The 12787-nt window shown below is 42.9% G+C and overlaps 1 protein-coding gene across 1 annotated transcript in view; it reads left to right on the forward strand.

Moving 5' to 3' along the window:
• Positions 1-12787, forward strand: part of prkdc (protein kinase, DNA-activated, catalytic subunit) — a gene marked incomplete at its 5' end in the record, with an annotated part of 219814 nt that overhangs the window by 173802 nt on the left and 33225 nt on the right. Inside the window, 2 exons of the mRNA XM_084325881.1 lie at positions 12437-12524; positions 12634-12777. Of these exons, the coding sequence (XP_084182007.1) occupies positions 12437-12524; positions 12634-12777 (232 nt within the window). The remainder of the gene's footprint in view (positions 1-12436; positions 12525-12633; positions 12778-12787) is intronic.

The following is a 12787-nucleotide window of genomic DNA, read 5'->3' on the forward strand; positions in this document are numbered from 1 at the left end:
AGATCAACTACCAGACCAGAGAGTGAGATCAGATCAACTAACAGACAAGAGAGTGAGATCAGATCAACTACCAGACAAGAGAGTGAGATCTGATCTACTACCAGAGAGTGAGATCAGATCAACTACCAGACAAGAGAGTGAGATCTGATCAACTACCAGACCAGAGAGTGAGATCAGATCAACTACCAGACCAGAGAGTGAGATCAGATCAACTACCAGACAAGAGAGTGAGATCTGATCAACTACCAGACCAGAGAGTGAGATCTGATCAACTACCAGACCAGAGAGTGAGATCAGATCAACTACCAGACAAGAGAGTGAGATCTGATCAACTACCAGACAAGAGAGTGAGATCTGATCAACTACCAGACCAGAGAGTGAGATCAGATCAACTACCAGACCAGAGAGTGAGATCAGATCAACTACCAGACCAGAGAGTGAGATCAGATCAACTACCAGACAAGAGAGTGAGATCAGATCAACTACCAGACAAGAGAGAGAGATCAGATCAACTACCAGACAAGAGAGAGTGAGATCAGATCAACTACCAGACAAGAGAGAGTGAGATCAGATCAACTACCAGACAAGAGTGAGATCAGATCAACTACCAGACAAGAGAGTGAGATCAGATCAACTACCAGCCAAGAGAGTGAGATCAGATCACCTACCAGACAAGAGAGAGTGAGATCAGATCAACTACCAGACAAGAGAGTGAGATCAGATAAACTACCAGACAAGAGAATGAGATCTGATCAACTACCAGACAAGAGAGAGTGAGATCAGATCCACTACCAGACAAGAGAGTGAGATCAGATCAACTACCAGACAAGAGAGTGAGATCAGATCAACTACCAGACAAGAGAGTGAGTGAGATCAAATCAACTACCAGACAAGAGAGTGAGATCAGATCAACTACCAGACAAGAGAGTGAGATCAGATCAACTACCAGACAAGAGAATGAGATCAGATCAACTACCAGACAAGAGAGAGTGAGATCAGATCAACTACCAGACAAGAGAGTGAGATCTGATCGACTACCAGACAAGAGAGTGAGATCTGATCGACTACCAGACAAGAGAGTGAGATCTGATCAACTACCAGACAAGAGAGTGAGATGAGATCAACTACCAGACCAGAGAGTGAGATCAGATCAACTACCAGACAAGAGAGTGAGATCAGATCAACTACCAGACAAGAGAGTGAGATCTGATCTACTACCAGACCAGAGAGTGAGATCAGATCACCTACCAGACAAGAGAGAGTGAGATCAGATCAACTACCAGACAAGAGAGTGAGATCAGATAAACTACCAGACAAGATAATGAGATCTGATCAACTACCAGACAAGAGAGAGTGAGATAAGATCAACTACCAGACAAGAGAGTGAGATCAGATCAACTACCAGACAAGAGAGTGAGATAAGATCAACTACCAGACAAGAGAGAGAGATCAGATCAACTACCAGACAAGAGAGTGAGATAAGATCAACTACCAGACGAGAGAGAGTGAGATAAGATCAACTACCAGACGAGAGAGAGTGAGATCAGATCAACTACCAGACCAGAGAGTGAGATAAGATCAACTACCAGACAAGAGAGTGAGATAAGATCAACTACCAGACAAGAGAGAGTGAGATAAGATCAACTACCAGACAAGAGAGTGAGATAAGATCAACTACCAGACAAGAGAGAGAGATCAGATCAACTACCAGACAAGAGAGTGAGATAAGATCAACTACCAGACAAGAGAGTGAGATCAGATCAACTACCAGACAAGAGAGAGTGAGATAAGATCAACTACCAGACAAGAGAGTGAGATCAGATCAACTACCACACAAGAGAGAGTGAGATCAGATCAACTACCAGACAAGAGAGAGTGAGATAAGATCAACTACCAGACAAGAGAGAGTGAGATCAGATCAACTACCAGACAAGAGAGAGTGAGATCAGATCAACTACCAGACAAGAGAGAGAGATCAGATCAACTACCAGACAAGAGAGAGTGAGATCAGATCAACTACCAGACGAGAGAGAGTGAGATAAGATCAACTACCAGACAAGAGAGTGAGATCAGATCAACTACCAGACAAGAGAGAGTGAGATCAGATCAACTACCAGACAAGAGAGAGTGAGATAAGATCAACTACCAGACGAGAGTGAGATCAGATCAACTACCAGACAAGAGAGTGAGATCTGATCAACTACCAGACAAGAGAGTGAGATCAGATCAACTAACAGACAAGAGAGTGAGATCAGATCAACTACCAGACAAGAGAGTGAGATCTGATCTACTACCAGACCAGAGAGTGAGATCAGATCAACTACCAGACAAGAGAGTGAGATCTGATCAACTACCAGACCAGAGAGTGAGATCAGATCAACTACCAGACCAGAGAGTGAGATCAGATCAACTACCAGACAAGAGAGTGAGATCTGATCAACTACCAGACCAGAGAGTGAGATCAGATCAACTACCAGACCAGAGAGTGAGATCAGATCAACTACCAGACAAGAGAGTGAGATCTGATCAACTACCAGACCAGAGAGTGAGATCTGATCAACTACCAGACCAGAGAGTGAGATCAGATCAACTACCAGACAAGAGAGTGAGATCTGATCAACTACCAGACAAGAGAGTGAGATCTGATCAACTACCAGACAAGAGAGTGAGATCTGATCAACTACCAGACAAGAGAGTGAGATCAGATCAACTACCAGACAAGAGAGTGAGATCAGATCAACTACCAGACCAGAGAGTGAGATCAGATCAACTACCAGACCAGAGAGTGAGATCAGATCAACTACCAGACCAGAGAGTGAGATCAGATCAACTACCAGACCAGAGAGTGAGATCAGATCAACTACCAGACAAGAGAGTGAGATCAGATCAACTACCAGACAAGAGAGAGAGATCAGATCAACTACCAGACAAGAGAGAGTGAGATCAGATCAACTACCAGACAAGAGAGAGTGAGATCAGATCAACTACCAGACAAGAGAGAGTGAGATCAGATCAACTACCAGACAAGAGAGAGAGTGAGATCAGATCAACTACCAGACAAGAGAGTGAGATCAGATCAACTACCAGACAAGAGAGTGAGATCAGATCAACTACCAGCCAAGAGAGTGAGATCAGATCACCTACCAGACAAGAGAGAGTGAGATCAGATCAACTACCAGACAAGAGAGTGAGATCAGATAAACTACCAGACAAGAGAATGAGATCTGATCAACTACCAGACAAGAGAGAGTGAGATCAGATCCACTACCAGACAAGAGAGTGAGATCAGATCAACTACCAGACAAGAGAGTGAGATCAGATCAACTACCAGACAAGAGAGTGAGATCAGATCAACTACCAGACAAGAGAGTGAGTGAGATCAGATCAACTACCAGACAAGAGAGTGAGATCAGATCAACTACCAGACAAGAGAATGAGATCAGATCAACTACCAGACAAGAGAGAGTGAGATCAGATCAACTACCAGACAAGAGAGTGAGATCAGATCAACTACCAGACAAGAGAGTGAGATCTGATCGACTACCAGACAAGAGAGAGTGAGATCAGATCAACTACCAGACAAGAGAGTGATATCAGATCAACTACCAGACAAGAGAGTGAGATCAGATCAACTACCAGACAAGAGAGAGTGAGATAAGATCAACTACCAGACAAGAGAGTGAGATCAGATCAACTACCAGACAAGAGAGAGAGATCAGATCAACTACCAGACAAGAGAGTGAGATCAGATCAACTACCAGACAAGAGAGTGAGTGAGATCAGATCAACTACCAGACAAGAGAGTGAGATCAGATCAACTACCAGACAAGAGAGAGTGAGATCAGATCAACTACCAGACAAGAGAGTGAGATCAGATCAACTACCAGACAAGAGAGTGAGATCTGATCAACTACCAGACAAGAGAGAGTGAGATCAGATCAACTACCAGACAAGAGAGTGAGATCAGATCAACTACCAGACAAGAGAGTGAGATCAGATCAACTACCAGACAAGAGAGAGTGAGATAAGATCAACTACCAGACAAGAGAGTGAGATCAGATCAACTACCAGACCAGAGAGTGAGATCAGATCAACTAACAGACAAGAGAGTGAGATCAGATCAACTACCAGACAAGAGAGTGAGATCTGATCAACTACCAGACCAGAGAGTGAGATCAGATCAACTACCAGACCAGAGAGTGAGATAAGATCAACTACCAGACAAGAGAGTGAGATCAGATCAACTACCAGACAAGAGAGAGTGAGATAAGATCAACTACCAGACAAGAGAGTGAGATCAGATCAACTACCAGACAAGAGAGAGTGAGATCAGATCAACTACCAGACAAGAGAGAGTGAGATAAGATCAACTACCAGACAAGAGAGAGTGAGATCAGATCAACTACCAGACAAGAGAGAGTGAGATCAGATCAACTACCAGACAAGAGAGAGAGATCAGATCAACTACCAGACAAGAGAGAGTGAGATCAGATCAACTACCAGACGAGAGAGAGTGAGATAAGATCAACTACCAGACAAGAGAGTGAGATCAGATCAACTACCAGACAAGAGAGAGTGAGATCAGATCAACTACCAGACAAGAGAGAGTGAGATAAGATCAACTACCAGACGAGAGTGAGATCAGATCAACTACCAGACAAGAGAGTGAGATCTGATCAACTACCAGACAAGAGAGTGAGATCAGATCAACTACCAGACCAGAGAGTGAGATCAGATCAACTAACAGACAAGAGAGTGAGATCAGATCAACTACCAGACAAGAGAGTGAGATCTGATCTACTACCAGAGAGTGAGATCAGATCAACTACCAGACAAGAGAGTGAGATCTGATCAACTACCAGACCAGAGAGTGAGATCAGATCAACTACCAGACCAGAGAGTGAGATCAGATCAACTACCAGACAAGAGAGTGAGATCTGATCAACTACCAGACCAGAGAGTGAGATCTGATCAACTACCAGACCAGAGAGTGAGATCAGATCAACTACCAGACAAGAGAGTGAGATCTGATCAACTACCAGACAAGAGAGTGAGATCAGATCAACTACCAGACCAGAGAGTGAGATCAGATCAACTACCAGACCAGAGAGTGAGATCAGATCAACTACCAGACAAGAGAGTGAGATCAGATCAACTACCAGACAAGAGAGAGAGATCAGATCAACTACCAGACAAGAGAGAGTGAGATCAGATCAACTACCAGACAAGAGAGAGTGAGATCAGATCAACTACCAGACAAGAGTGAGATCAGATCAACTACCAGACAAGAGAGTGAGATCAGATCAACTACCAGCCAAGAGAGTGAGATCAGATCACCTACCAGACAAGAGAGAGTGAGATCAGATCAACTACCAGACAAGAGAGTGAGATCAGATAAACTACCAGACAAGAGAATGAGATCTGATCAACTACCAGACAAGAGAGAGTGAGATCAGATCCACTACCAGACAAGAGAGTGAGATCAGATCAACTACCAGACAAGAGAGTGAGATCAGATCAACTACCAGACAAGAGAGTGAGTGAGATCAAATCAACTACCAGACAAGAGAGTGAGATCAGATCAACTACCAGACAAGAGAGTGAGATCAGATCAACTACCAGACAAGAGAATGAGATCAGATCAACTACCAGACAAGAGAGAGTGAGATCAGATCAACTACCAGACAAGAGAGTGAGATCTGATCGACTACCAGACAAGAGAGTGAGATCTGATCGACTACCAGACAAGAGAGTGAGATCTGATCAACTACCAGACAAGAGAGTGAGATGAGATCAACTACCAGACCAGAGAGTGAGATCAGATCAACTACCAGACAAGAGAGTGAGATCAGATCAACTACCAGACAAGAGAGTGAGATCTGATCTACTACCAGACCAGAGAGTGAGATCAGATCACCTACCAGACAAGAGAGAGTGAGATCAGATCAACTACCAGACAAGAGAGTGAGATCAGATAAACTACCAGACAAGATAATGAGATCTGATCAACTACCAGACAAGAGAGAGTGAGATAAGATCAACTACCAGACAAGAGAGTGAGATCAGATCAACTACCAGACAAGAGAGTGAGATAAGATCAACTACCAGACAAGAGAGAGAGATCAGATCAACTACCAGACAAGAGAGTGAGATAAGATCAACTACCAGACGAGAGAGAGTGAGATAAGATCAACTACCAGACGAGAGAGAGTGAGATCAGATCAACTACCAGACCAGAGAGTGAGATAAGATCAACTACCAGACAAGAGAGTGAGATAAGATCAACTACCAGACAAGAGAGAGTGAGATAAGATCAACTACCAGACAAGAGAGTGAGATAAGATCAACTACCAGACAAGAGAGAGAGATCAGATCAACTACCAGACAAGAGAGTGAGATAAGATCAACTACCAGACAAGAGAGTGAGATCAGATCAACTACCAGACAAGAGAGAGTGAGATAAGATCAACTACCAGACAAGAGAGTGAGATCAGATCAACTACCACACAAGAGAGAGTGAGATCAGATCAACTACCAGACAAGAGAGAGTGAGATAAGATCAACTACCAGACAAGAGAGAGTGAGATCAGATCAACTACCAGACAAGAGAGAGTGAGATCAGATCAACTACCAGACAAGAGAGAGAGATCAGATCAACTACCAGACAAGAGAGAGTGAGATCAGATCAACTACCAGACGAGAGAGAGTGAGATAAGATCAACTACCAGACAAGAGAGTGAGATCAGATCAACTACCAGACAAGAGAGAGTGAGATCAGATCAACTACCAGACAAGAGAGAGTGAGATAAGATCAACTACCAGACGAGAGTGAGATCAGATCAACTACCAGACAAGAGAGTGAGATCTGATCAACTACCAGACAAGAGAGTGAGATCAGATCAACTAACAGACAAGAGAGTGAGATCAGATCAACTACCAGACAAGAGAGTGAGATCTGATCTACTACCAGACCAGAGAGTGAGATCAGATCAACTACCAGACAAGAGAGTGAGATCTGATCAACTACCAGACCAGAGAGTGAGATCAGATCAACTACCAGACCAGAGAGTGAGATCAGATCAACTACCAGACAAGAGAGTGAGATCTGATCAACTACCAAACCAGAGAGTGAGATCAGATCAACTACCAGACCAGAGAGTGAGATCAGATCAACTACCAGACAAGAGAGTGAGATCTGATCAACTACCAGACCAGAGAGTGAGATCTGATCAACTACCAGACCAGAGAGTGAGATCAGATCAACTACCAGACAAGAGAGTGAGATCTGATCAACTACCAGACAAGAGAGTGAGATCTGATCAACTACCAGACAAGAGAGTGAGATCTGATCAACTACCAGACAAGAGAGTGAGATCAGATCAACTACCAGACAAGAGAGTGAGATCAGATCAACTACCAGACCAGAGAGTGAGATCAGATCAACTACCAGACCAGAGAGTGAGATCAGATCAACTACCAGACCAGAGAGTGAGATCAGATCAACTACCAGACCAGAGAGTGAGATCAGATCAACTACCAGACAAGAGAGTGAGATCAGATCAACTACCAGACAAGAGAGAGAGATCAGATCAACTACCAGACAAGAGAGAGTGAGATCAGATCAACTACCAGACAAGAGAGAGTGAGATCAGATCAACTACCAGACAAGAGAGAGTGAGATCAGATCAACTACCAGACAAGAGAGAGAGTGAGATCAGATCAACTACCAGACAAGAGAGTGAGATCAGATCAACTACCAGACAAGAGAGTGAGATCAGATCAACTACCAGCCAAGAGAGTGAGATCAGATCACCTACCAGACAAGAGAGAGTGAGATCAGATCAACTACCAGACAAGAGAGTGAGATCAGATAAACTACCAGACAAGAGAATGAGATCTGATCAACTACCAGACAAGAGAGAGTGAGATCAGATCCACTACCAGACAAGAGAGTGAGATCAGATCAACTACCAGACAAGAGAGTGAGATCAGATCAACTACCAGACAAGAGAGTGAGATCAGATCAACTACCAGACAAGAGAGTGAGTGAGATCAGATCAACTACCAGACAAGAGAGTGAGATCAGATCAACTACCAGACAAGAGAATGAGATCAGATCAACTACCAGACAAGAGAGAGTGAGATCAGATCAACTACCAGACAAGAGAGTGAGATCAGATCAACTACCAGACAAGAGAGTGAGATCTGATCGACTACCAGACAAGAGAGAGTGAGATCAGATCAACTACCAGACAAGAGAGTGATATCAGATCAACTACCAGACAAGAGAGTGAGATCAGATCAACTACCAGACAAGAGAGAGTGAGATAAGATCAACTACCAGACAAGAGAGTGAGATCAGATCAACTACCAGACAAGAGAGAGAGATCAGATCAACTACCAGACAAGAGAGTGAGATCAGATCAACTACCAGACAAGAGAGTGAGTGAGATCAGATCAACTACCAGACAAGAGAGTGAGATCAGATCAACTACCAGACAAGAGAGAGTGAGATCAGATCAACTACCAGACAAGAGAGTGAGATCAGATCAACTACCAGACAAGAGAGTGAGATCTGATCAACTACCAGACAAGAGAGAGTGAGATCAGATCAACTACCAGACAAGAGAGTGAGATCAGATCAACTACCAGACAAGAGAGTGAGATCAGATCAACTACCAGACAAGAGAGAGTGAGATAAGATCAACTACCAGACAAGAGAGTGAGATCAGATCAACTACCAGACAAGAGAGAGAGTGAGATAAGATCAACTACCAGACAAGAGAGTGAGATCAGATCAACTACCAGACCAGAGAGTGAGATCAGATCAACTACCAGACAAGAGAGTGAGATCAGATCAACTACCAGACAAGAGAGAGAGTGAGATCAGATCAACTACCAGACAAGAGAGAGAGTGAGATCAGATCAACTACCAGACGAGAGAGAGAGTGATATCTGATCAACTACCAGACAAGAGAGAGTGAGATCAGATCAACTACCAGACAAGAGAGTGAGATCTGATCAACTACCAGACCAGAGAGTGAGATCAGATCAACTACCAGACGAGAGAGAGAGTGAGATCAGATCAACTACCAGACGAGAGAGAGAGTGAGATCAGATCAACTACCAGACAAGAGAGTGAGATCAGATCAACTACCAGACCAGAGAGTGAGATCCGATCAACTACCAGACAAGAGAGTGAGATCTGATCAACTACCAGACCAGAGAGTGAGATCAGATCAACTACCAGACCAGAGAGTGAGATCAGATCAACTACCAGACAAGAGAGTGAGATCTGATCAACTACCAGACAAGAGAGTGAGATCAGATCAACTACCAGGCCAGAGAGTGAGATCTGATCAACTACCAGACAAGAGAGTGAGATCAGATCAACTACCAGACAAGAGAGTGAGATCTGATCAACTACCAGACCAGAGAGTGAGATCTGATCAACTACCAGACCAGAGAGTGAGATCTGATCAACTACCAGACCAGAGAGTGAGATCTGATCAACTACCAGACCAGAGAGTGAGATCAGATCAACTACCAGACAAGAGAGAGTGAGATCAGATCAACTACCAGACAAGAGAGTGAGATCAGATCAACTACCAGACCAGAGAGTGAGATCAGATCAACTACCATACAAGAGAGTGAGATCAGATCCACTACCAGACAAGAGACTGAGATCAGATCAACTACCAGACAAGAGAGTGAGATCAGATCAACTACCAGACAAGAGAGTGAGATCAGATCAACTACCAGACAAGAGAGTGAGTGAGATCAGATCAACTACCAGACAAGAGAGTGAGATCAGATCAACTACCAGACAAGAGAGTGAGATCAGATCAACTACCAGACAAGAGAATGAGATCAGATCAACTACCAGACAAGAGAGAGTGAGATCAGATCAACTACCAGACAAGAGAGTGAGATCAGATCAACTACCAGACAAGAGAGTGAGATCTGATCGACTACCAGACAAGAGAGAGTGAGATCAGATCAACTACCAGACAAGAGAGTGATATCAGATCAACTACCAGACAAGAGAGTGAGATCAGATCAACTACCAGACAAGAGAGAGTGAGATAAGATCAACTACCAGACAAGAGAGTGAGATCAGATCAACTACCAGACAAGAGAGTGAGATCAGATCAACTACCAGACAAGAGAGTGATATCAGATCAACTACCAGACAAGAGAGTGAGATCAGATCAACTACCAGACAAGAGAGAGTGAGATAAGATCAACTACCAGACAAGAGAGTGAGATCAGATCAACTACCAGACAAGAGAGTGAGTGAGATCAGATCAACTACCAGACAAGAGAGTGAGATCAGATCAACTACCAGACAAGAGAGAGTGAGATCAGATCAACTACCAGACAAGAGAGTGAGATCAGATCAACTACCAGACAAGAGAGTGAGATCTGATCAACTACCAGACAAGAGAGAGTGAGATCAGATCAACTACCAGACAAGAGAGTGAGATCAGATCAACTACCAGACAAGAGAGTGAGATCAGATCAACTACCAGACAAGAGAGAGTGAGATCAGATCAACTACCAGACAAGAGAGTGAGATCAGATCAACTACCAGACCAGAGAGTGAGATCAGATCAACTACCAGACAAGAGAGTGAGATCTGATCAACTACCAGACCAGAGAGTGAGATCTGATCAACTACCAGACCAGAGAGTGAGATCAGATCAACTACCAGACAAGAGAGTGAGATCAGATCAACTACCAGACAAGAGAGAGAGATCAGATCAACTACCAGACAAGATAGAGTGAGATCAGATTCAGATCAGCTACCAGACAAGAGAGAGTGAGATCAGATCAACTACCAGACAAGAGAGTGAGATCAGATCAACTACCAGACAAGATAGTGAGATCAGATCAACTACCAGACAAGAGAGTGAGATCAGATCAACTACCAGACAAGAGAGTGAGATCAGATCGACTAGTAGGGATGCACCGATATCAGTAAAATAGCTGGATCGGGTATCGTAAAAAATATATATATATTAGTGCTGTCAAACGATTAAAATATTTAACTCGATTAATCGCATGATTGTCCATAGTTAACTCGCGATTAATCGCAAATTAATCGCATTTTTATTTTTTATTTATTTTTTACCTTAAACAGATCTTTTTCAAGTTCCAAGTTTTAATACTCTTATCAACATGCGAGTCAACAAATGCTTGCTTTGTGCAGCCATTTAACACAAAAGGATGACCCTCATGCATTGCAAATTTGCATCAAATTCAAAACAGAGTGATGCACAAAATAACTTAAAAGAAAATAATAATTTAAAACAATGAATAAAGTGTGCATGAAATAATAGGGGAAAGAAAACCTTAGGAACTTGTTACATTCACACACACAAGGGCTGATTAATCACACACCCCCCTCTCTCCCTCTCACACACACTCTCCCAGATCTTTTTCTCTTTTGCCCCTTCCTCATCTCTCTCACCCCCCTCTCTCTCTATATCTCACACACACACACACACACACACACACACACACACACACACACACACACACACACACACACACACACACACACACACTTCAGAAACAAACATAGTATCAATGAGAGCATCAATAATACACCTGAGTGAAGTCTAGTAAAAAAAAAAAAAAAATGTAATCTTGAGTTAAAAAAATTTGTGGCATTAATAGAATCGGGAGTTACCGCGATATTAACGCGATATATTTGACAGCCTCAATATATATATATCTGATTAAAAAAAAAAAAAAAAAACATTCAGTACATTTATATCTATGTGTTAATTTAGATAGCGGCTGGCTGACTCCACATGTATCGGAGGGAATTGGCATAACGACTAAATTGGGATGGGAGCAAAAATACATAAAAAGTGAGGGAAAAATAATAATAATAATTATTAAAAACTAGACATAGCCTATTAGCCAGAAGGTATTCCAAAAAGAATAATTCCAAGTGATCGCCATCGCGATTACCAGTGTATATGTCTATACACGTTTCGATGGAAAATACGCTTTGGCAACGGAATTTCGAGGCGATCGTTGTGAATCTCTGTTCAAGCAGGAGGAGGAGCCCTTACCACAAAAAAAAGAAAAGGAAAACGTGTATCAACACCAAGCCATTCCAGTTCAACGGTAGGCGATACTGCCACCTGGTGATATCCGATCGGCATAGCAATTCCAACGTGGGCAAACGGGCCAGGGACGGCTAGAATGATCCGGATGATGATTTAGAACAGGGATCATGGGAAATGAGTTAATTATCAAAATACTTTTTTTACCATATCTATTATGTAGTAGAGGTTGCCACTAATAACAATCTTACAGAGTTTTTTTTACAGAGTTTTCTACAGAAAAAACATCTCACTGAGATGACCGATAACAAAATGTGTGTGTGTGTGTGTGCGTGTGCGTGTGTGTGTGTGTACAGACTCAGGGCCCTGCTCGATAAGGGAGGGGCTGTACAAAGGTTTGTGGATGCACTGCAGCAGCTGACGAACCCTGAGATGCTTTTCAAGGTACTGAGCTCTGAACCATGTTTACATCAAACTCACTGCGTAGCACTTTCCAGGTATTTTTACTCTTCATCGTCTAAAAAAACATGTTCTTTCTCATTTGGTTGGTCAGGATTGGTGGGATGATTTGAAAAATAATTTGGAAAAACCTGGTTTTGACAAGAAGCAGATGGACCGTCTATATGATGAAATGCTTTCTTGCCTTGGGAACCTCAAGGCGGAAGGTTTTGGATCATTCCGCAGGAATTTTATCCAGGTTGGTCACT

Source organism: Notolepis coatsorum, assembly GCF_963971535.1.
Source record: "Notolepis coatsorum genome assembly, chromosome: 12".
Lineage (NCBI taxonomy): Eukaryota > Metazoa > Chordata > Actinopteri > Aulopiformes > Paralepididae > Notolepis > Notolepis coatsorum.